This window comes from Haemaphysalis longicornis, unplaced genomic scaffold, assembly GCF_048455015.1.
Source record: "Haemaphysalis longicornis isolate Haplotype H1 unplaced genomic scaffold, Haemaphysalis longicornis Haplotype H1 scaffold_5, whole genome shotgun sequence".
Lineage (NCBI taxonomy): Eukaryota > Metazoa > Arthropoda > Arachnida > Ixodida > Ixodidae > Haemaphysalis > Haemaphysalis longicornis.
The window spans coordinates 42,660,459-42,682,512 of record NW_027526385.1 but is presented as its reverse complement, the minus strand read 5'-3'; the positions used below and the strand labels follow the sequence as shown (position 1 = coordinate 42,682,512).

Sequence of the window (22,054 nt, the reverse complement as noted above, 5' to 3'; positions counted from 1 at the left end):
AAAACCGCGGGTTAACTTTGACCACCTGGGGTTCCTTAATGTGCGTCGAAATCTCGAACCCATTTTTGCTTTTCGCCTCCATCAGAAAGCGGCCACCACGGCCAGAATCGAACCCATGTCTTTGGGCTCAGCGTTCCTTAGACACTGAGCCACCGCAGCGGGTCTTTCGAAATATCTCATTACGGCCGCTTAAAGAGGAATTTAGAGCATTTTATTCATTATGTATTCCGTATGTTCATTCCCCATAATAGTTAGAAGCGGTATGCCACCTCTAATGACTCCCGCCTGGTCTTAATTCTGCTCATCGTCCCTCCCCGTCTGATCAATGCACTCAGGCATCCACTGTTATGGGGGGCGAGGTCATGATTAGAAAGTTTCAGACCATAGGCCTGTCTTTGGTCAGAACTTTGGCCTGTCTATCTGTCCCGTAAACTACTTGCCACCGGCCGCTTATCTACTTCCTTCGCTGCAGACGAACTGCTGTCTGCAGCAGTCTTCTTTGTTGGGCGAGTTGGTCCAGGACTTCAAAAAATTAAAAAGAGCGCAATGGAGTATGGGAGAGAAACACAGTAGACTGGACGAGCGCTCGTCCAGTCTGCTGTTTCTCTGCCATACTCCATTGCGCTCTTTTTTTATTTTTTGAAGTCATACTGGGGCTACCAGGTAAGAAGAGTAGCTTATCTAGTGGCTCTAGCTCGTACAAGACCACATTACTCGTCACAAAGAAAACCTCAAACACGTGTGAGACAAAATGTAAATACACAACGGAGAGTGACAACGTTCTTTTTATCAAGGATACACGTTAGAATCGCTTTTGCGGCAGCAAATAGAAAGCAGACAACGCGTTAGAAATTGTTTCGAGGAGAGGCGAGATAAAGGAAATCCCTAAAACTGAATGTTTCGGATCGTGCTCATCCAAGCAGAACAAAAAAAAAAATTACACCATCTTCCGAACCCTGAGTATGCGAAGCAGCCATGGGGTCGACTGAAGTTCCCATTAGTTTTCAGTTCGTCGTTTCCGTTGACGTTCAGCTTCACGTGCCTTCGTTGTATCAGTAGCTTCATGACGTAGCTTGAATGAGTGAAGGACATAAGGCGCGTTCGTAGCAGATGCTCCCGTCTCGGTTTGTAACGCAGGGGGAAGAGCGCAACGTACCTCCCGTTGCGGCCAGAGAGTCGTGGGATCGAAACCGGGCGCCGCCTAACTATTTCTTTTTATAGTGCACTGCGCTAACGTCAGCCCAAACGTTGATGCGGCTGGAGAGACGCGCATGCGCAGTAGAGTGCGGACGGCGGACAACGACAACGAGGGAGGTAGGGACACAGCCTTGAGCATGAGATGCTTCGCATCTAAAAAAGAGAATGAAATAGAGCAGGCGGTCGCAACAGATGGCACTCGAGCTTTGCGAACGCGGTTAAAATGAACTGAGCGAATCTCCATTGCATTCATAACGGGGGAGATTGGAGGGGGCCTTACGTGGCATGCGTGGCAAAGAACTATTGTATTTAGACAATATTGCCACCAAGCCAAAGACGACGCAGTTGTCTTGCAGGAAAACGCGTTTATTGGAGCGAACTTGTGCTCCCCTAACAACTCAAAGAATGCACAGGCGGCGAAGCAGCAGTCAACAAAGTGACGTGTGCAGGCGAGCGTCGGTGAATCGGAATGCCGCGGCGTCTGCTCTGCGGGAGTTCATCTTGAGGCACGAGTATTTCTCGGACCGTCGATTTCATCCGGAACACTCTAGATCAAGGAAGATTATTCTAGACTGTTGAGCTTAGTTCGAAACGGTCTCCCTATCAAAGCAGACAACACGTTCAGCATAAAAATAAAGAACGGAACACGGGCTTCACTTGGCACACGGATAACACAGATAACACAGCCCGGCGCAACCGGGCGGCAAAAACAAAACATAAACAAACCCAATGCATGGTTCGCGGCAATATTGCATTTATACTGTTATATTTAGACTATTATTGTTAGACTTATTTAGACTATTATTATTGCATTATTGTGTTTAGACTATTGTATGTGTTGTATTGCATTGCGCGAAGCAAGCAGATGCGGGTACCAATTTTTTTATATGCGAAGCCTATTTTGGCGAACACCGGCACGTTTTTGGCGTCGATTTCTTGGAGTCGTTTTTTTCCAAAAACGAAAGCATTGGTGAACTCGCTATTGAAACGTTGACACGAGGTCCGGGCTCGCCGGTCCCTCTGGGCATTTTTGGGTGAAAATATTGTTTTAACACGTTTTTTTTTTCTGTCAAGCACATATTTATTCTCAATTATAAGAACAGTACGAGTGTCAGTTGTGCATTTATTTAGTGCCTCAAATACGCCTACTGTTTTCATTTTTCCTGAACATTGTTAAGTATAAAGTCTGTTTTGAGAGTCAGTGGTTAGAAAAGGCTTTTTCCTATATAAACTTCTTGTTGAAGAATTCTTTTAACTTTTGGAGAGATGGCTGAAACGAGGAACGGACAGGCAGACAGGTTTAAAACGTCGTCAAAGTAATTAAACCACGAAAAAGCGCAACGAAAGCAAAAGAAGTTACCTTGGCGGCTCCAGGTACAACAAAAACGAAACAGGAAAAAAAACTCCGGGAAGCTTGTACTCACGCGCGAGGCTGGAATGGCGAAGCTGTTGTAGGAGATCACTGACGGACACAAAGTTGAGTTTGAGTATCGTTGTGGTGTCGTGGTTGACGTCGACGCAATAGAATTTCAATGACCTTACGTTGAGCAAGGTCATAGTGAGCTAGTCCTTTTTTGGTCGACGTTTTCGTACGCCACTCTGCAAGCGAGACTTATCGTCTCTACCGCCGGATGCTTTGCGCGCCGAGCCTCTCGAAGCCGAGCGGCCTCTTTCTCGGCCGTGCGAACTGCCCGCGGCCGCGCCATATGTTGCCAATGATCACGTAAACAGCAGCTTGGACAATCAAGTTGCGGCTCTTCTACGGTACAGAGCGCATGCGCGCTACGAGACGAGGATGAACGAACGAGGGGCGTACGCTATGGCGGGTATTTTCTCGTTCTGAGCAAGTGTTGCTACGATACAGCGAACGCTGGAGTTCTTTTTTTTTTTTTTCTTGCCGATATTGGCCAATCTTTCTAAGTGGGCATGCTTAGCATTGTGAACGTGCGCTCGAAGCACGTGTGCACTAGCGCTCGGCATTTCTTGGTATTTTTAACTGCAAACACCATGCACAAGCGATTTGCACAACAGCTTCGCCATTAAAAAGGACTCTGGATAGCGCTGTCGGCTCGAGCACCGCAAAAAGAAAAGAAAAAAAAAGAACAGCGTTCGGGTGGCTTGAATCACAGGATAAAAAAATTCCCTCGCACTTCCCCGAGGGGGAGAGTGTGTAAGTGCGAATGCACGGTTGTTGATTGCGCGATTACGGTGGATATCGTGATCTTGGAGTGGAGAGGAGGCGCCCAACACCCGCAGTCACTGAGCGGAGAGAGGAGGAGGAGAGTAGCGCCCGCCGTTACGGCGAGGGCTACACGAGCGCCCTCACGCGTCGGAATGCGGAGCGCCCGCTACGCGAGCGAGAGCTCTCCCGCCCGAAGTAGAGAGGAGGCGCCCAACACCCGCAGTCACTGAGCGGAGAGAGGAGGAGGAGAGTAGCGCGCGCCCATCTCCCCCCGTTGCTAGGGAATACGAGGAGCGCGCGCACCCGCAGCTGTTGCTATGCGGACGACGGCGGCGGACGATTCAGGCTCGCTTAAGAAGTGCATTCGCACTTAAAACCGCCGCGGTGGCTCAGTGGCTAACGCGTTGCGCTGCTGAGCACGAGGGCTCGGGTTCGATTCCCGGCTGCGGCGGCCGCTTTTCTCATAGAGGCGAAAAGCAAAAACGCCCGTGTGTTCAAGATTTCGGCGCACGTTAAAGGCCCCCGGATGGTCAGAATCAATCCGGAGCCTTCCACTACGGCGCGCCCCATCGCCTACGTTGCGTCGGCGCGTTAAACCCTACAATCAACCAATCAATCAATCAACCCCAGTATAAAGTCGAAGCTGGACTCGAAGGGCTTCATGGCATGCGTACGGATGGAAGAAAGGACAAATTTTTGCTGGAGTCTGCCCATTCTTTGATATAAAAAGATGAGAGAGAGAGAGAGAGAGAGAGAGAGAGAGAGAGAGAGTTGCTTTATTGGAAGAGAAAGCCGAAGTCGACTCAGCCGATAACTGCCTCTCGGGCTGGGGGCGCCTCAGTTAAGACGGAGTCTAGGAGGAGGATAGACAGAAAAAGAGGATAGAAAAGGAGACGAAGATGGCGGTTTACAAGCCGCGCAGCATAGACAGCACTGGCAGCATCATAGCCGGTCCGAGAGTCCCGTGTCCTTTAAAAAGTCCAGCAGGACACGAAACACTTTTTTTTGCGATTTGAAGGGTGACATTCCTGGAACAATAGGTTTGAAGAGGTGCATGAAGGCAGTCCCCAATTCGCATACGACGCTCTAAACGCGCTTTACACGATCTCCAAGGATATTTTGGACTACTATGAAGACAGCGACGCCTCAGCCTCCATCGTTTAGCTGACCTGGACTCAGGTGGGCGACTGGTCAATAAATGTTTTTTTAACACGAAAGCGTTTTATGCCAGGATACACAAAGATTTGACTGACGTCATATTCCTCACGGAAATGACGCCAGTACAACGGAGCGAGCGGCCTGTAAAGGGTGCACCCCTGCATACCGGGTCTTCTTGCGGGGAAGCAACCTTTAGTTCTAAAGAGTACGTTATACGTTGGGTTGTTCGTTTTCATCTTTTATATTTCAATACGAAAGTGTTTTATGCCGGTATCCACCAAGATTTCACTGACGTCATGTCCGTCACGGAAATGACGCCAGCCCACCTTTGCCGAAGCGCCCCGCCAGCAGGACATCACTCGCCAAGCACACCCACAGGACAGTCAACGACCCGCAAATCATGCTCATTTCGCTGCACATTTCACTTTCGTGTTTCACCGATTCCGATGACAGAGGAACCAACCACAGTCTCTCTCTCTCTCTCTCTCTCTCTCTCTCTCTCTCTCTCTCTCTCTCTCTCTCTCTCTCTCTCTCTCTCTCTCTCTCTCTCTCTCTCTCTCTCTCTCTCTCTCTCTCTCTCTCTCTTAACACGAGCCTGCGTGTCGATCCATCCCCCCTCCGCTTTTTTTTCTTGGCAGAGGCGGAGGCGTCGTCCCCGCACCGTCGCGTGAAGAGGACGCTGGAGCAGCTGTGCGGCAGCGAGCAGTTCGTGAACGCGCTGGCGCGCACCGTGATGGACGAGAGCCGCCCGCTGCTGGCCTCCACCGAGCCGCTGGTGTTGGGCGACGGGCCGGAGTGGCGCGGCGTGCGGCTGCAGCGGGGCCGGCTCTGGGGCGCCTCGAGCATGCAGCTGAGGGAGCCCCTGCTGCTGCGCTGCGACCGCAGCCGCATGGCCGTCGCCATGCACGTGGCCCTGACCAACAGCGAGATCGCCTACGACTGGCAGGCCCCGGACAACATGCTCGGGTGAGCGCGGACCCAAAGGTTATGCTGTACTCGGGAACAAGTTAAGAACGGCAATAGCTCATGTACGGTACCACTCGGCCTAAGCGACGGACCCGGATGTCGACGGGCGCGCGCGCGCGTTTTGAAAGGAGATTGCTATGAAAGCGTGATATCGTCTGCCGTTTCTCACGTAGTTTGTTTCTTGTGGCTGCAGTATTTTACAAGCATATTGAGTCAAAAAAATCGCGGACACGGCTCGTGCCGTGTTCAAAATATTCCCAGCAACGTACTACTTCCGGCCCGCGGAGTAACATCCGGCTGCGGTGATGGCAGTGATGGGGCGCAGCGACAACTTCCGTTGCCGTTCTTAAGTTGTACCCGGGTATACAAGAGAGAGAGGTGGCGTTCGGGGCTGGTCGTCGGGGGTTCCTTTTGCGATGGGAATTTCTGCTGGGGAGCTTCTGTGGGGAGTCTACATGTGCGCGCATCCCTAACCCTTTGATGGCCAATGATGCTCAGGCGCAACAACTTAAACACTATTTTTTTTCGACATTTAACACTAACTGTGGACACACAAAGGTTCCGAGACCTTCAAAAAATTAAAAAAGAGAGGGAAGCACGTACTTCCGTGTGCTAAAAAAAAAGCCTTGTTTATGCGTGTCAACTCTCATCGAACCCGGGGGCTCAATGGGCTGGTGGCAGGTGGGCGAAATTGTCCAATTTTGTTGTAATACAAATGATAGGATTACGAACTTTACGTTATTGTCTTGGCTTGAACCATAAATAATGCTGATCCAGGTAGCTATCTTGTTCCACTGATGTATACGATCAGCCAGTGCCCAATGTTTCCCAGTGCCCAGGCGGTCATTGTGTCCGTCCCAGTGAACCATTTTTTTTTTCTGACTTCATGTTTGTGACGTCGGAAGTTCTTCTAGATCACAAAAATGTTTTCACAATCAAATTGGGCCAAGCTCCCGTTGTAAGCAGCGCCCCTGGCAGCCGCTGCTTACGATGTGGCTTCACAAGTTTTGTTTCTAAATTTATTCCTATTTATGGCCCTAAATAGTCTTATTTTTCCATTTCATAGCATAAAACCCCTTAAATAACTCTTGAGTTTGTTTTTTTCGGTGGCGCTGGCTGCAACGGGAGTTCTCTGGGGAACGTCTGCGCTCCACACATTTTTTTTTTTTTTTTCGCGAAAGGGACCCACGCTTTCCATCAGTTTGTCCGCCGCACGACGCACCTCTACTAGTACACCGTATACCAATGCTCGGTTCTGTAAGCTGTCTACCAGCCTACCAGCCGTACTTCTAATATAAGTCGCATGTATGGCAGCTAAAAACAGTGTATAGGCATGCGGCCTTTGAAGGGACCCTGCAACACTTCCGACAAACGCTTCCACCCTTTCCTTTGCGTCTGGAAGCACTGCGAAAGCTAGAGTTATCGCCAGCCCCGAGCGGCACTGCGTGATTTGCTCGTGTTTCTGCTTTGCGTTTGTGGAACTTTTTTTAAAGTGTCTATCGAATGCGTTCATTGCTGCAACTGATGGAAAGCTGGCCAATGTCCGCTACACCACTGCAATGACGCTATTCGAGCGCTGGAAGAACGCCAAGACTGGGAAAGAGAGAAAGATCTTTTGAGCAAATTTCGAAGTTATCTGATGGGCATAGAGCAGCAATTTTTGGTAAGGTACTTTGTGACTTCCTAATCTAAGCACTGGATGTGTTGGTTGACTGCGTTCTGCAAGCATTTACTATTTAGAAAAAAAGTTGAAAAAAGGGTTGCAGGGTCCCTTTAAAATGGGCGCGTTAGTCAATTCTGGCGCTGTAGCGGTGCCGAACGCCTTTGGACACACGGAGGCGCGAAGCGCAGCAGTGTATAGAGCTAATCGTTCAGCAAGATCAGTTTGAATGGGGACGTGACCCTCTCACAGCGCATGCTCCGTTTGGGCTGTTTAGCCGGTATTAGCGTCACTAAATAAGCTACGCTTAACAGTACTACAGTGGCTAGAATAGCCACTGTAACAGTACCGCCACTTGGTGCACCCGGAAGCGTATGGGGCCATTTTGTTTCTGGCTTGCAGTGTTGCCATCTCTCCCAACGCAACCGCCGCCGGTTGTGACAGGCAGAGTGTGGCCAGCCGCTGTAGCGTCGCGCAGCAGAGAGAGAGAGAGAGAGAGAGAGAGAGAGAGAGAGAGAGAGAGAGAGAGAGAGAGAGAGAGACGCCCAGAAACAAAATGGCTGCGCCAATATGTAAACAAGTATCACGTGGTGCCGACCGACCAATGAAAATCCTGGCGGCATATAACAATGAGAGAAAAGAGCGCCGATACTCTAGAAGACTTTATTTAGTGACGCTAGCCGGTATAATGCTTCTCATTCCTTTAGCAGACTTTGGAGAGTCTCCTTTTAAAGCGAAGCTTTCAATGCTTCACTTGCGCCGTTGATCATAACACCAAACCGCACTGCAGGAAAGCCAACGAACAGAATGGGTTTCCACAAAGGGAACATGAAAAGGAGGAGGAGGAGGAGGAGGAGGATGATGATGAAACGCGAAGCGCGCCAAGAAGAAAACGCTTCCCGTGGCCGGAATTGAACCCGGGTTTGTCGCGGTACGATACCGGCGTCTATCGAAGGCGCCATTCCGACAAGGTCAAAGCAGTTTGGATTTTTAAAGACGATAGTCTTTCTTGGGCTACTTAAGCCCAGCAATTTTTGTCTGTCTGTCTGTCTGTCTGTCTGTAACTCGATTCAGCCATCCGGCCAAAGTAAAATTGATATTGCGCAATAGTCTTATATACTTATAGCCAAATGTAAACGTCTAAACCCGGTTTATATGTTCATATTTGTCAACTTTGTTGAACAAGAACAAGACATTACTCAAAGATAAGACAGGAAATTAGTACACAAGGGATATTTACAGTGTTCTTTTATTTAAAAAATTCATGGATGCTTGGTTTTTCGATAGCAAATGATATTCTACATCTACTGCAGAAAACCACCGCCTCCTGGCGGCATATGAGAAATCACGCGGCCACAGCAACGAAAGGTTCCACTAGCTAGGTTCCACGTTCTGCTTGGAACGCACGTGGAGCACGGCCACGCGGTTCTATAAACCTTGTAGTCGGCCGCCTCCATTCACGCGCGTCTCCGCCGTACTGCAGCGCTGGCATCGAAGAACCCGGCCCGTAGCAGTGGAACGCGGCAAATTCAAATCGCCTCGCGCAAACCTTTAGTGTGTTTACCTTGGGATGAGCGCGACGGTACAGGAACAGCATGAGAGGCGAGCCGGAAAGCAAAGGGGGGCATTTCCTTGGCAAATGTCTACAAAGGCTATCATCTTTTGACGACATTTGCAACGAAAGGAGCAGATACGCGGCCATTTTTTTGACTGACTTCCACTCAGGTTGCATGGAAGAAAGATTCGTGTTTTAATCCGCTTTTTCATTAAAAAGGGGCTTCGACGTTTTATCCATGGTTTCTGTTTCTTCGCAGCCACTCGGCTGACGTAGCAAGCTGTGTAAATTGGCTGCGATGGCATCTTCCAGCGGAAAAAGACCCGCTTGTCACTCCTCCCTTATAAGCGGAGGAATTGCGATGACAGTATGCAGACGCGAAGCCACGTTCTTTACCGTAGCGTGAACGTCTCAGTACTGTTGACGTAACTTCAGTAGGAAACCGACGCGACTGCGCATGTACTGTCACAGTCTATTGTCCCAATAACTGCAGTCAAACCCGAATATAACGAACCCGGATAGAGCGAATTATGCTATAAATCGAACAAAAATAAATCAGTTACGGAAATACACGCGAAACATATTCCTTATAACGAACTTCACATTTGATATCGAACTGGGCGTGCCTAGAATGACCGCCAAAATGCATGGTCTGGGATCGGCGATTGAGATGTTGATTGGCCGCGACCACTGAGCAAAGGCCGTGAATGAGACATTGCGCCTCGTATGGAGCGACATGACGCCCGACACTTTCCGGAACTGTTTCCGAGGCGCGGAACTGACGACGGAACCCGCCCAGTCAGTGAGTCCGGACCAAGACGGCAGCTCGTCAACGTTCCCGATGCTGTGCTAAAAGGTGTGTCCTTCGAAGATTTCCTGAGTGTCGATGACGACGTTGCCGTCACTGAAAGCCCCTCGGACGCGGGCACCGTCAGCAGCACCGTCGTAATGCTGACGAAATGCACCGAGGAGGCAGAGGATGTCGCGAGTGAAAGCCGTCCGACGCTTAATGAAGTGCTTTCGGCAGTCGATGTCTTCCGCCAATATTTATTCAATATTGAAGGACACGGACTCGAACTGGTGCATACAATGTCTCGTGTAAAGAATGTTGTGCTAGTTGACGCTGCCAAAACGAAAGGGAAAACAAAAATCACCGTGTTTTTTTTTTTTTTGGAAGTAGGCAGTTAAGGCGGAAAGTAGCTTTATTACTTGCAATAAATCGATTGTTTTGTGTATGATAATAACATACTTTATTTTGTTCGTTTCTGCATGCGGCGCCGGCAAGAGGATTCCCGCGTATTGCAAACTCGTAACAATAAACACGTTATAGGCGGGTTCGGCCATATCGAACTATGGATACATCGAACTAATTGTGGCGCATATTGCAGTTCGCTATAACCGGGTTTGACTATACGTACTAAACAAGGCGGTATAGTTTCACTGTTATGATAGAACTTTCATCGACGCAACTGTGCGTTAGTCACATCCGCGACCAGTTATGGACAATCACTATCAAGGTGGTGGAACTAAGCGGTTTCAGCTATTAGTTCGATTCACATTACTTCTTCTCTATCCAGGCGACTGCGACATGCGTTACAGTGCTGGAGCCGATTTCCCCGCACAATAGACTCCTTTTCAGAGAGAGAGAGAGAGAGAGAGAGAGAGAGAGAGAGAGAGAGAGAGAGAGAGAGAGAGAGAGAGAGAGAGAGAGAGAATAAACGTTTATTTAAATCAACAGGGGGGATTGCGCTGAAGCTTGAAGGAGGCCTCCTCAGTCCAGAATGCCTTGAGCGCGGGCAGCATCGACAGCCCTTTGAGCCAGCCGAAGCTGGTCGTCCAGGCTGGTGCTCGCCAAGGCGCTCTCCCAAAGCTCGACAGTGGAAAGTTGCAGGTTGGGAGGAATCAGTGGAGATTGGTCACATCCTCCGACCATATGGCGTAGCGTTCCGGGTTCTCCGCAAAATCGGCAAAGCGGGGAGTTCTGTCGGTCGAAAAGGTGAAGCCGGATAGGATGGGGGGAATGTATTCGTTTGGAGAGCACGTAAATGACGTTCGTGCTCTCGGGGTAGAGATTTGTGTGGGGGAGCGAGTGTCTGACGCGACAGCCTGTAGTGCTGCGTGATCTCGGCGTAAGAGGTCAAGGGCTGCATGCGCTCGGGTTCGGCAACGCTGCTTTCGGCGCCCGCTCGGTGGGTCAATTCTCGAGCGATGGCATCCGCCGCCTCGTTTCCAGGGATACCGTGATGTGCGGGAGCCCATACAATCCTGATTAGCCTCTTCAGGGGCTACTGCTGAATGATGCGTAGAGTTGTTGTGTGAAGGCGTCCCCTAGCGAAATTCCGACAAGCCTGCTGCGAGTCGGTGACAATGACCGCTGCATTAGTTTGTACGACGGCGAGGGCGATTGCTACTTCCTCTGCTTGTATAGTATTGTCGCCGGCAAGCGAGAGGCTGCAACGGGGCTTGTTTTCGACGACTACGGTGGAAACCGCCGCGGACCTACCCGGATAAGACGCCGCGTGGCCGCGTCCGTATACGCTGTTGTTGGTTGATTGCCATATATCTTGTATATGGCTTTTGCTCTGGCTTCCCTCTTGTCGACGTGGTACACGGGGTGCATATTACGGGGCAGGGGGTTTACCGTGATGTTTTTACGGACTTCGTGCGGTAGGTTTCCCGTGAGTGCAGGCGGGTGGCCGAGTGGAGCCGAGAGCCTCAGGCGTGAGAGGATCGCCCTCCCCGTTTCCGTAACCCCCAGCCTCGCTCTTTGGTTGGTTAGATGAGCCTCAATTAGCTCCTCGGCAGTGTTGTGAATGCCGAGCCGAAGAAGTCTTTCGGTGGAGGTGGAGACCGGAAGTCCGAGTGCTTGTTTATAGGCCTTGCGGATCATCGTGTTGACCTTCTGTGTCTCGGTGATGTTGAGCAGAGCGTATGGCAACACGTATATAATCCTCGACACGACAAAGGCCTGGACGAGTCGAAGCAGGTCTACCTCTCCCATGCCACGGGTTTTCGTGGCGTTCCGGCGTATCATGTGAGTCACCTGATCGGCCATTGTCTTGAGTTTGGCAATGAGTAGTGAGTTGGTCTTGTTTGCTTGAAAGGTCATTCCTAGAATCTTTATATGCTGAGAGAGAGATTTACGGTATATTGAAGAGGTTAGGGAAGCAATACGCTCGCGGTCACGAAGAGAAAAAAAGTCTCGAGCGATCTCCACTAACGCGACCCGTGGGGAGGGGCGAAGCATGCAGTGTAAAAGCGCATTCTTGGCGCCTTGGCGTTTTTGCCAGCGGAGATGAAACCATTGGGGGGTACAGGTATACAGCTTTGCTGTAAAAGTCTCGCCTCTTTGAAGCACGAAGCTCTCTAGCGCGAGGCGTAAACGAGTGTCCCGGTGTGTTTTTAGTACGCGTTACGAAGCACGCACACACGAAGACTAAGGCAAAGAAAGGGACAGGACGAGCGCTGATCCTGGGGCTCTTCGATTTACACTCTCGGACTCACCGCGGATAGTCCGCGGGTAGTCCGAGGATTCCCCGAAGCCTTAGGGATACATGGGAAAATCGAATGCCGGACTGCTTCTCGGGGAGTCCGCGGTGAGTCCGAGACTGTAAATCGAAGAGCCCCCTGTCAGCGCTCGTCCTGTCCCCTTCTTTTGCCTTAGTCTTCGTGTGTGCGCGCTGTTAGGGAAGATGAATAAGTACCAACTCGCCCAATTGTCGGTTCTTTTACGGAGCACTCCAGCGCGAGGCGTAAAAGAGTGTCCAGGTGTTGTTTAAGTACGCGTTGCGTTCTAGCGCGAGGCGTAAACGAGTTTCGCCGTGTTTTAGTACCGTGACTACATGAGATGAACGATGATTACGACGACGACGACAGGAGACGCCAGCAGCCCCAGCCCCTAAGGGGCTTCGCCCCTAAAAAATCATGTCTAACGACGACGACGGTTGAACGCGAAGCTTTCTCGTGATGCATGGATTCTTTGGTTGGGCTACTCCACACAGCGGCTATGCATGTGCTACTATAGAATTCCAACAGCAACTGTGTGGTGTGCACTCCGTAGGTCTAAGGTTTGGGTTTTATGGTGTACGGCGCGAATCGATACCTACTGCTCGACGTTCAGTGAGCAATGCTTTGAGTGGGTGTCGGTTGAGGTGTTAAACTCCACAAGATGTGACGTTAGGCCTCATGACCTAAACCTCAAAATGGGAAATTAGGCCTAACGACTTGTGGCTAACGGCTTTACGGCAGGCAGAGCAACGTCATTCTTCTTTGATTGCTTCTTTGGTTGGCGTCTGAGTTTTCCACACCGCTTCGACTATGTCGAAATAGAGCAATTGGAGAGAGAGAGAGAGAGAGAGAGAGAGAGAGAGAGAGAGAGAGAGAGAGAGAGAGAGAGAGAGTAAAATTTTTATAAGCAAACAAAAATTTCATGCAGGGCGTATTGGCGTACAGCGGCATCAGTGAGGACACAAAAGTTTCGTTCTAAAATTTCTTTATACGCATGCCGAGGCCCGGCGCTCAGAGAGGCAGGCTACGGGTCCTAGAGCCGATGAGGGCCGGAAGAAAAATATGCAGGCCACGGGGCAGTGAAACGAGCCAGTTAGTCCATGATGATGATGATGATTGCTATTGGTTTCCCATTTGAAGCGGGGTGATGACATGCCATTTTACCAAAAAGGACTAATATACCCATGTTTTACACTCTTAGTTTAATACTAGCGCTGCTTAGGGCAGGCACAAAAAGCTTATTAGGCACAAAATACATTTTTTTTTTTTCTGTTACAGGTGGTGGCTGTGCTAGGCAATATTCCCCTATCTGCTTTTCGTCCACCAGCATTCTAATCTTCTTTTTGTCCCCTCGACAGCCTCGAAGTTAACTTCCTCTGTGATGCCCTTAAATCCTAGGGTTTCTGGAAGCCTAATATTCCCTTCATGTAGGTTTGGATGAATACCCTCACATTCTAACACTATGTGCCGCATAGTTTCTGTTTCTTTTCCGCAGACCACGCATACCCCATCATTTTGGAATTCTTCCCCACAAAACTCTTAGTTCGCAGGCAACCAGCTCTAGTCTCGTGGGTTGGCCAGTGCCCCCTTCTGGGTACGTGTGAAATTAAAAATGGGGGCACTATCATCCTCATCATCGTCATGATAAAGTGGGGCCGAAAATTCTGGTACGTACAGCCGCCGCTTCTCGGCAGCTAGACAGGCGCTCTCGAAGGAGCCGATTGGGTGTATGGGGTTGACCTTTTGGGTCCCACTTATCGTATCTTTTGGGGCAACAGATTTGTATTAATTGTACTCAAGCGTATCTCTTTCTGCTACAGGTCGCTTGCATTGCTACATAATTATTAGGCAATTCCGGTTTTCATCACAGTGAACTTTTATTTCACGGCCTTCTTTTTCCTGGAAAATAAATCAATCTTTTAAAGTCCAATCATAGCACAATCAGTGTTTTAGCCCTGACCAGTCCCCCCTCCCGCCCCCCTGCGGGTATGATCCAACATTAAGAGCATCATCATCATCATCATCATCACATACAGAGACATTGTGGATCGGAGCATAGCCTAAGCGCTGCCTTAAACACTGCGCTACAGACCGGTATTCTGAGCGATTTGGACGATCTCAAAGTCCGTGAAGAGTTCAGATCTAGTGGCTGAAAACGCAAGGCAGCCACGGTCCCTTCTGACCTAACAGCGAGGTCTTTTCTCGCAGTTCCCGCGGCATGGTGAGCCTGTTCGCCCGGGAGATGTCGCTCAAGACGGCAGTGACGATGCCGCGACAGCTGGGCTCCCGCTCTCCCGTGCAAGTCATGGCGCTGCGCATCACCGAACTCCGCGGCGCCGACGTGAACGTCACGGGGCCGTGGCCGCTGGCGCCGATCCTGGCGGCCACCGCCAACCTCCTGCTCAAGACGTTCCCGGACCAGGCGAGGGCGCTCATGTCCAGTCCGCTCCGAGATGGCGTCCAGCAATACCTGGACGAACTGCTCACCTAACTGGGCACTCACGGCACGATGGTGGTGATCGGCGCTGATGCGTGGTTCGCTATAATTTGCTTATCGGGGCCCCTGGACTCTTTGGAAGCACGCAGCACGCTACAGTGCCTTCAGTAAACTTTAAGAAGCAAGAATTGTCCGTTCGTTTAAATATCTAAATTGGAATTAAACCAAACGTAAAATTACTATATCCAGGGCCGAAACTAACTCGGAAACCTCAGAGACACGTTTGTTGTAGGTAAAAGCTTTTTGAAGCTACGGAAACGTATAGCATTCAAGCCACCGATACAAAGAGTAGTGAACCATGCATCCTGTTAGCATTGCCAGAATCACTGAAGTATGCTAGTTCTCCTCATTTGGATCCTTGAAACATGTGCGTTTTTGTTTCTGCCAGCGTTTCATAGCCTGCGAAAGTGGTACAACGCAAAATAAAAAATTTCTACGATTCAATTTGTGAATGTTCTGTATGCATACACTTTCGTTTGAACAGATAGCGCCTTACTACTTCAAACACGTGACCGTTTCGATTTCCGGCTCCGACTGCCACGGTGGGTTACGAAGTATGGCGTTATAGTAAAATGTGAGGGAGGTCACGGGGAAACGCATGTGCGGCAATCGATTGTACCGACAATAATAGGAACCTGAAAATAAGGGCCGAATCGCCATCTGTGGGACGAACCTTCGCGACAGGTATAGGGCAAATTTTACTAGTAGAAAATTTTAATATTTCGTTTCTTAGAACCCCTACCAAGCGCGTAAAAAGAAAAAAAAACTTACAAATATGATGTATTTACAAGGCATGTCTTGTATGAATCATCGAACCCGTTCACATGCTCTAACGGGTCTGCAGCCGTAAATTTGTATGGGCCCAATTGAACGGGTACCAACCGCTAAGAAAAGAGTGTAGCTGTTTTATGCCATTTCTGCACCCCAACTGAGTTTACGTTCCTTTTTATGTTGCCCTTACTGTCGAGTGAGAATTTGAAAAGTGGCTGACACAATAAAGGACGCCAAAGTAGGCAAAGTCTCGGAACGAACGCCGGTTCTCACCGACGTTCTCCCGACCTCATCCCGCCCTTTTCTGGAAGTTGGAAGACAGGTTAAGCACTGGCAGCAGAAATTTTCTTTTGACTCCAAAGACGTGTTCTCTCTCCACTCTCTGATACACCAGGCCTTCAGACTCGCACGAGTCGTCGCACGGGGGCACACGCGTCTTGGAGAGAGACACCACCCAACGCACACTGCCGAACAACAATCGGACTGAGTCAGGCCGTGAACATCCCGTAGACGTTGAGATTGGCCGTGGGGCAACTGACAGGGTCCAGCGGAGAAAGTCTGGGGCACCGATCACCCAGGGGCTTCCCGGGCTCGTACAGGTAGTGATAGTAGTCAGTGCCGCCCATGCGGCCTGGTAGCTTGTCGCGGTCGACGTACCGGCCGATGTCTCTGGCCGTTACGAAGCGTATCCTCTCCAGGGCTTCGACGGGCATGAGACCCTTGCACAGCTTCCACAAGGCCTGCACCAGGCGCGGCGGCTCCCAGAGCAGCACGAAGCCGAGCGAGCGCGGGTAGTAGCAGCGGAAGAGGGCCATCAGGTAGCGCCCAAGTTCCAGTTGGTGTCGGTCTCCGCCGGCGCAGTCTACCAGCAGGGTGATGCGACTGGCGTTCTGGCGCCGCATCAGTGTCTCCACGAAGAAGACCAGCGTGCGGCGAACGTCCGCCAGCGGCAGGTCCCGTATCTGCTTGGGCCGCAGCAGGAGGATGTGGTTGCCGTAGCGGTCCAGGTTGAAGGGGTACACGAAGGCCGCCCGGAAGCACGCCTTGGGCAGGCTGGACTCGGTGAGCTCGTGCAGGCGTGCCTGGGCGCGCCACTTGAGGGCGGCGTCTGCCATGCGCACGGCGCGTTCCAGGTCCAGCCGGTTGTGGACAATGAAGCGCCAGCAGTACTCGTCGCTGTCGGTGATCCGCTGCCGGTCGCTGGGGTGGTACAGGCTGGTGTCGCGGCCGCTGAAGAGGCGCGTCCGGAAGGCCTTCATGTGTTCGCTGGTGATGTAGTAGCGGCTCTCGCCGAAAACGTCCGGGTACGGCTGCGGAGCCATGGCGGAGCTGCTGGCGTCGGCGCCGCCCAAGGCGCTGCTGCCAGCACCCTGCCGGCAGGCGGCGCACGTGTCGCTGCTGGCGCGACAAACTTCGTCTTCCTTGTTCGCCTCCTCTGGCTTGCGATGTCGAGGTAAAGTCGGACCGCCAATGATGGTGATGATTATGGACAACTTTATTTTGTACAAAACTAAGAAAAGGAGGCCGGGGAGTGGGAGATCGCAGGAACGCCTCTCCTCCTCAGACGATGGCCCTCAATTGAGCGTAGGCGGCGTCCGAGGCTAGTTGGACAAGAGCTTTTTGGAAGTCGTAAACCTAGCTAAAGTTCGGCTTTAGTAACACGTGGGACTTGATTACTACTATCATCATTGTATCTTGGGACTGTTCAGCGCAGTGCGGCGGTCTTGCTTTGTAGTTGCGGGTTTTCGGTGCACCTTAAGCAAATTCATGCTGTTTTAAACCAGTCCACAGCTCCCCGCTCCCACGTGGCTCATGGCCCAGGCGAGGAATTAAACCAAAATTTCGAAATTGGACTAGTTGGTATTGATGCATGATATTACAACGCCAACACAAGAAAACCCGTGAAGGAAACGGACATGCTCTTACTTGCCTGACTTTAGGCCAACGTGCAAGGATGATGACGATGATTCCCTCAATGAAAATTGCATGTACCCACGAAAAGGCAAGGAGGGGGGGGGGGGGGAGGACATCTGCAACTCCCAAGATTGCTTTTTGAAGTCCTAATTTGCGCAGCCTAAAGCACTGTTCCCTCAGGGCCTTCAACCTCTTCGCAATCCGCGTAGCTGGGGCTCCATGTGTGTGGTGGCTTGCACATGACAGCTGAGAATTTCGTACTTTTAGTTTGATGCTTTTGGCCTGTTGTGTTCTTGAGTTTATATTGCCTCCTGTGTAAACACAACACAGGAGAAATTGACATGCAGAAAACAGTCATTTAGTGATGATGGTCATTTAGTGGTTGCAAATTTGTAACGAGGGAGTACTTCTGTTTGTACATGCATGCCTGCACGGGCGTAATGGCTTTAAGTTGTTTTAAATGCAAAGCATTTCAGTAACGCACGATGTCACCCACGTTGACGTCCATAGGCGTCCGTAGTCGTAGTCCGCACCCCTCCCCCTACACTATATAAAAAAAAATACTATCCGGCGCCTGGTTTCGATCCCTCGACCCTGCGGGCGGAACGCAATGTACATGGTGCTCTACCCACTGCGCCACAAAGCCGACACAGAATGGGAGGCTACGAACGCGCCTTATATCCTTGACTCATTCAAATTGCTGCTGACGAGCGCTCTCTCGTCAGCAGTTGCCACAAGTGCAACAACATTAACGTAACGCAAACTACTTAACGTCGTGCGCCCCCGGAAATGCTCTGCATTTGATCGTGCCCCTCGCGAGGGGGATGTTTCACTGCGTCGCCATGCGAACAGTTTGCCATTATAGTTTCCGCCCGCTCCAGTCGGTGTCGCCACGGTTCAAACCACGGCAGGGGAGCTGCACGGGCGTTCGTTGATCGGCATGCGTTTCACTTTTTGCTTGTCGCCGCATTTTCTCATTTTAACCAGTGCATATTCGCCATTTATTTAGTCCATGCTTTGTAATGTCAACTGAGCTCAATGCACTGTTGCAAGCCACCTGTCCTGGTCGTGCTCCACCAGCTTTTTTTTCCTCCATGTGCTCCACTAGAGTGAACTAGAATAGGGGAGTGGCCCGAGCGGGCGGAGACGGCGTTGCTTTCGGCGCTTTCGGCGTGCCGCGCGCCGTCGACCACTGCTAGGGTGGCTAGGGGCGCTGGTGCACGATCTCGCAGCCGATCAGCCGCTCCCGCGCTGTCGCCGCAGCCCTCAGACCGGACGGAACGTGGAAGACAGTGTGTGCACGTGCGTTCGGTGAAAATCGGTGCGGAGGCTCTAACGTGTTTTTCAAAACAGTGAGATAGTGCATTTCGTCAAGGACCAGCATGTGAGGAAAATGGCAAAAAGAAGGGCTGATGCGCACTGTTTTGCCCAGGCTGTCACACCGGCTATCCGGGCGCTCCAACGGCGTCTTTGTTCGCCGCGCCAAGAGACGAAGGGCTTCGAAAAAGCCCTTATTCTAGTTCACTCTAGCTCCACTCTACCCAAGGCGCTATCTTGTCCAGATTCGGGCGATGGAGATACAGTGTACTAGAAGCTACATTCTAGTACACCATAATGGAGATAATAAAGTGTTAGTGTTGCCATGGTTGCCAGACTAAATTTTACATTCCTCCAAAGACCATTGTATAAGACGAGGGACGACTTTTGTACGCATTTTTGGCAAAAAGCTAAACCTATATTCCCGTTTAGTGTATGATGTGTATGAATGTATGATGTGAGCTAACCATAAGAGGGCAGTCCTGGTCTGGCAACCATGGTGGCTCCGCAAGAAAAATGGCGGGAAAATTTGCGGGTACGCCAGCCGAAATGCTACCCATGGATCCATGCTTCATGGGCTCAAGAGCTCAGCGACAAATACAGCCTAGAACATATTTCAAATCAATTCTAAAGTGTGCGAAACGCAACCAAGCAGCCAGCAGAGCACCTCGCGCTATTGACATTCCCAGGATTTGGAGTAAACAACATCCAAACATGCCACGAGTTGGTGTTGGCCGCTTCCGCACTGCCGGCGTTTTTCGCCTGCTCGCCGCTCCAATCGGAGGTCGGAAGTTCTGCTCACTCTCTCGAGAGCGTAGCCCTGTCCACGAGAGTTGTGTCCCTAGGTCAGAGCTACCCAGCGCCCCCTCCTACTGCTCGTCGGAGGTAATTAGAGGGAAAGGGTCATTAAAGCAGCCCCACATTGAATGGGGTGCAGTGGAGTGGAGCGTGTGCCAGAGAGAGGGGTAAAGGGAGGGGTGGATGTGGTGGAGAGAGAGAGAAAACATTTTAATGAGCTCAAATGTGAGAGCGGTACCCTAGTCCGGGAATCCATGCGTTGCCCTCGCCGTCTTGGCCCGTGTCACCAGGAGAGTCTGGTCTAACGGTTGACACCTCGTCAACAGTGTCTCCCACAGCTCAGGAAAGGAACAGGTGGAAAGGAGAAGTAGGGCTCCGTTGTGAGCACATTCCACAATTATATTCTGGAGGGTACCTAGTTGTGGACAAAATTTGCATAGAGCGGTGTACTGTGTGGGAAACAATAAATTCACTCGAACTGGGTGAATGTACGTCCCTGCTTGTAATTGTCGCTAACCGGCATCAAGGAATGAAAGAAAAGGACACAATGAGACTAATTGTGGTGCAGTACCACTAGGCAAGGGAGAGTGTGAGGGTCGATATTGAGGAGTCGCCATGTGCGTTCCTGCACGTGGGTGAGCTGAGAATGGGCAGGGGGATATTTGCGGCGGGCAAGGCGGTAATAACCGACAATGCTGTGGTAAGTTGTCAGTCTATCCCTGGCAGATTTGGTCCCATCGTAGGGAACGAGACTGGGGCACACTCGGATTACAAGTCCTCCAGCGACGACGTAGGTTGCCTCATTTTCCCCCCGAGGCCGGCATGAGCCTGGGTCCAAACCGGGAAGGTTGGGGAATTTTGAGGGCGAGTGGTGAAAAAGGCCACGAGCGAAATTTCGAACTGCTGTTTTAGAATCTGAGATTGTAATCGCGGGGGTGTGTGTGACAGCGCTAGTGCTATTGCCGCATCCTCGGCCGTCTCTCCGGGAATGAGCGGTGTTCACCGTGAGGGAGTTGATGGGAGGGTAGTCGGGCCTGTTGATCACGGCTATCGCATATGCGTCATGGTGGCGGCATTCAGCAGCGTCCACGTAGTGGATATCTTGGCGGATTGGAAGACGCCTCTCCAGTGCTCGTGCCCTCTGTTATTCGGCCTGCGTTATACGTTGGATGCATGTTGCGGGGTAGAGGCCGAACTACGAGTTGAGCATGGGTGGTATGCGGAATGGGGACTTTGCGGTCTAATGCTGTTGGGATATTGGGCCAAGTCTGTCAAGAATGTGTAATCCTGTAGGGGTAGTCGCTAGACGGGCTACTTGAGCAGAAAGGTGCGCCTCTACTAGCTCCTCTGCCGTGTTGTGAACCCCTAGATGTTTGAATCTGGCAGTGGATGTGTGCAGGGGCAGTTGCAGCGCTGCTTTGTAAGCTTTTCGAATGAGACACTTCCGTACCTGCACGTCAGCGCTACTGATCTCGAACAACGAACGATCCGATCATTGGCGGCGGAGGCGGTGAGGGCACCGTGATTTCATTGGCTCATCGGGCAGCTGACCACGACCGAAGTTCTACAGCGATTCCAGGCACTCAATTTTTATTACTTTTTATTACACTGGGCACGAAAACGCGCCGGGGACACGAAAAGCACCCTGAGTGAGCTCCCACGGTGGCTGCGCCGCCGCGCCAAGCGATAGCTTGTTACCGCTGCACGAAATGGGACCCAAGTCCCAAACATGGCAGCACATATGAGAAAGGAGTTAATGATGCGATGGCGGGTTGCATTAAAAATCGTCATCTGCACCGCTTACGAGAGCGGCAATCGAATATCCGCCGCAGTGCTAAGCCGAACACATCTGTAGGCAGACCTCTAGGCAGACTGGCCGGCTGCTCCCAGCACGCGTTTCCCCACCAACTGCCTCGAGAGTCGCGCATCGTTCTCTAGCCGCGGCAACAATTTGCATTCGCAGCGCCTGCGTCACGTCCACAGTCGCTTTTAAATTAGGATCAAGAGATCAGTACGTGGGGGAATTCGCAGAAACTGCCGGCGACGCAGATTCGACAGTGCTACAGCAGCTCTGCTCTGTGATATCCGTCCAACGGTCACGTGGACAGCTATGTTTATACAAAATCTCACGTTTCCCGGCACCCGCTGAACCTGAAACTGCAACTGGCCGCACTGAAAACGTCTCTAATTAAACAACCGTTGCACGCTGAAGCAAATGAGGTTTTCACACAAGATAAGTAGGTCATTCTACTTATTGCAACAAAAAACCAAGAGGCAAAATTTTTGTGTCAGTGCCCCTTTATTAAGGCATGGCATATCCAAAGCAGACTGTACTTGGAATGCTTAGACCATGACTGCAAGCATGCAGCAGCTGGCGGTCACCCAGGGAGCGGGTGAAGTACGATTCGACGTCCCAAATCGTGAATGGTGAAATAAAATAGGTGGCACCTATTTTACTGCTGTTAACGGCAAAAGCCATTATGCGGACCCAATTATGACTGTTGATGCTGGTACTTGTGGGTGCGTCACCAG

General features: G+C 51.0%; 2 protein-coding genes across 2 annotated transcripts; one reads left to right on the top strand and one right to left on the bottom strand.

The window, feature by feature from the left end:
* Positions 1-5,165: 5,165 nt before the first annotated feature.
* Positions 5,166-15,243, top strand: LOC144139194 (uncharacterized). Its single transcript, XM_077671623.1, has 2 exons — positions 5,166-5,503; positions 14,434-15,243. Exons 1-2 carry the CDS (start codon positions 5,271-5,273, stop codon positions 14,714-14,716), a joined length of 516 nt encoding a protein of 171 aa, XP_077527749.1. The 5' UTR covers positions 5,166-5,270; the 3' UTR covers positions 14,717-15,243.
* Positions 15,244-15,378: 135 nt separating this feature from the next.
* On the bottom strand, positions 15,379-16,943 carry LOC144139193 (motile sperm domain-containing protein 2-like). Its single transcript, XM_077671622.1, has one exon. It carries the CDS (start codon positions 16,813-16,815, stop codon positions 15,982-15,984), a length of 834 nt encoding a protein of 277 aa, XP_077527748.1. The 5' UTR covers positions 16,816-16,943; the 3' UTR covers positions 15,379-15,981.
* Positions 16,944-22,054: the final 5,111 nt, after the last annotated feature.

Excerpts from the sequence above, each read along its gene's own strand:
- LOC144139194 (XM_077671623.1), top strand. The coding sequence starts at position 5,271 with ATGGACGAGAGCCGCCCGCTGCTGGCCTCCACCGAGCCGCTGGTGTTG. Across the intron at positions 5,504-14,433 it reads GCCCCGGACAACATGCTCGG|TTCCCGCGGCATGGTGAGCC; the intron begins GTGAGCGCGGAC and ends CTTTTCTCGCAG.
- LOC144139193 (XM_077671622.1), bottom strand. The coding sequence starts at position 16,815 with ATGGCTCCGCAGCCGTACCCGGACGTTTTCGGCGAGAGCCGCTACTAC.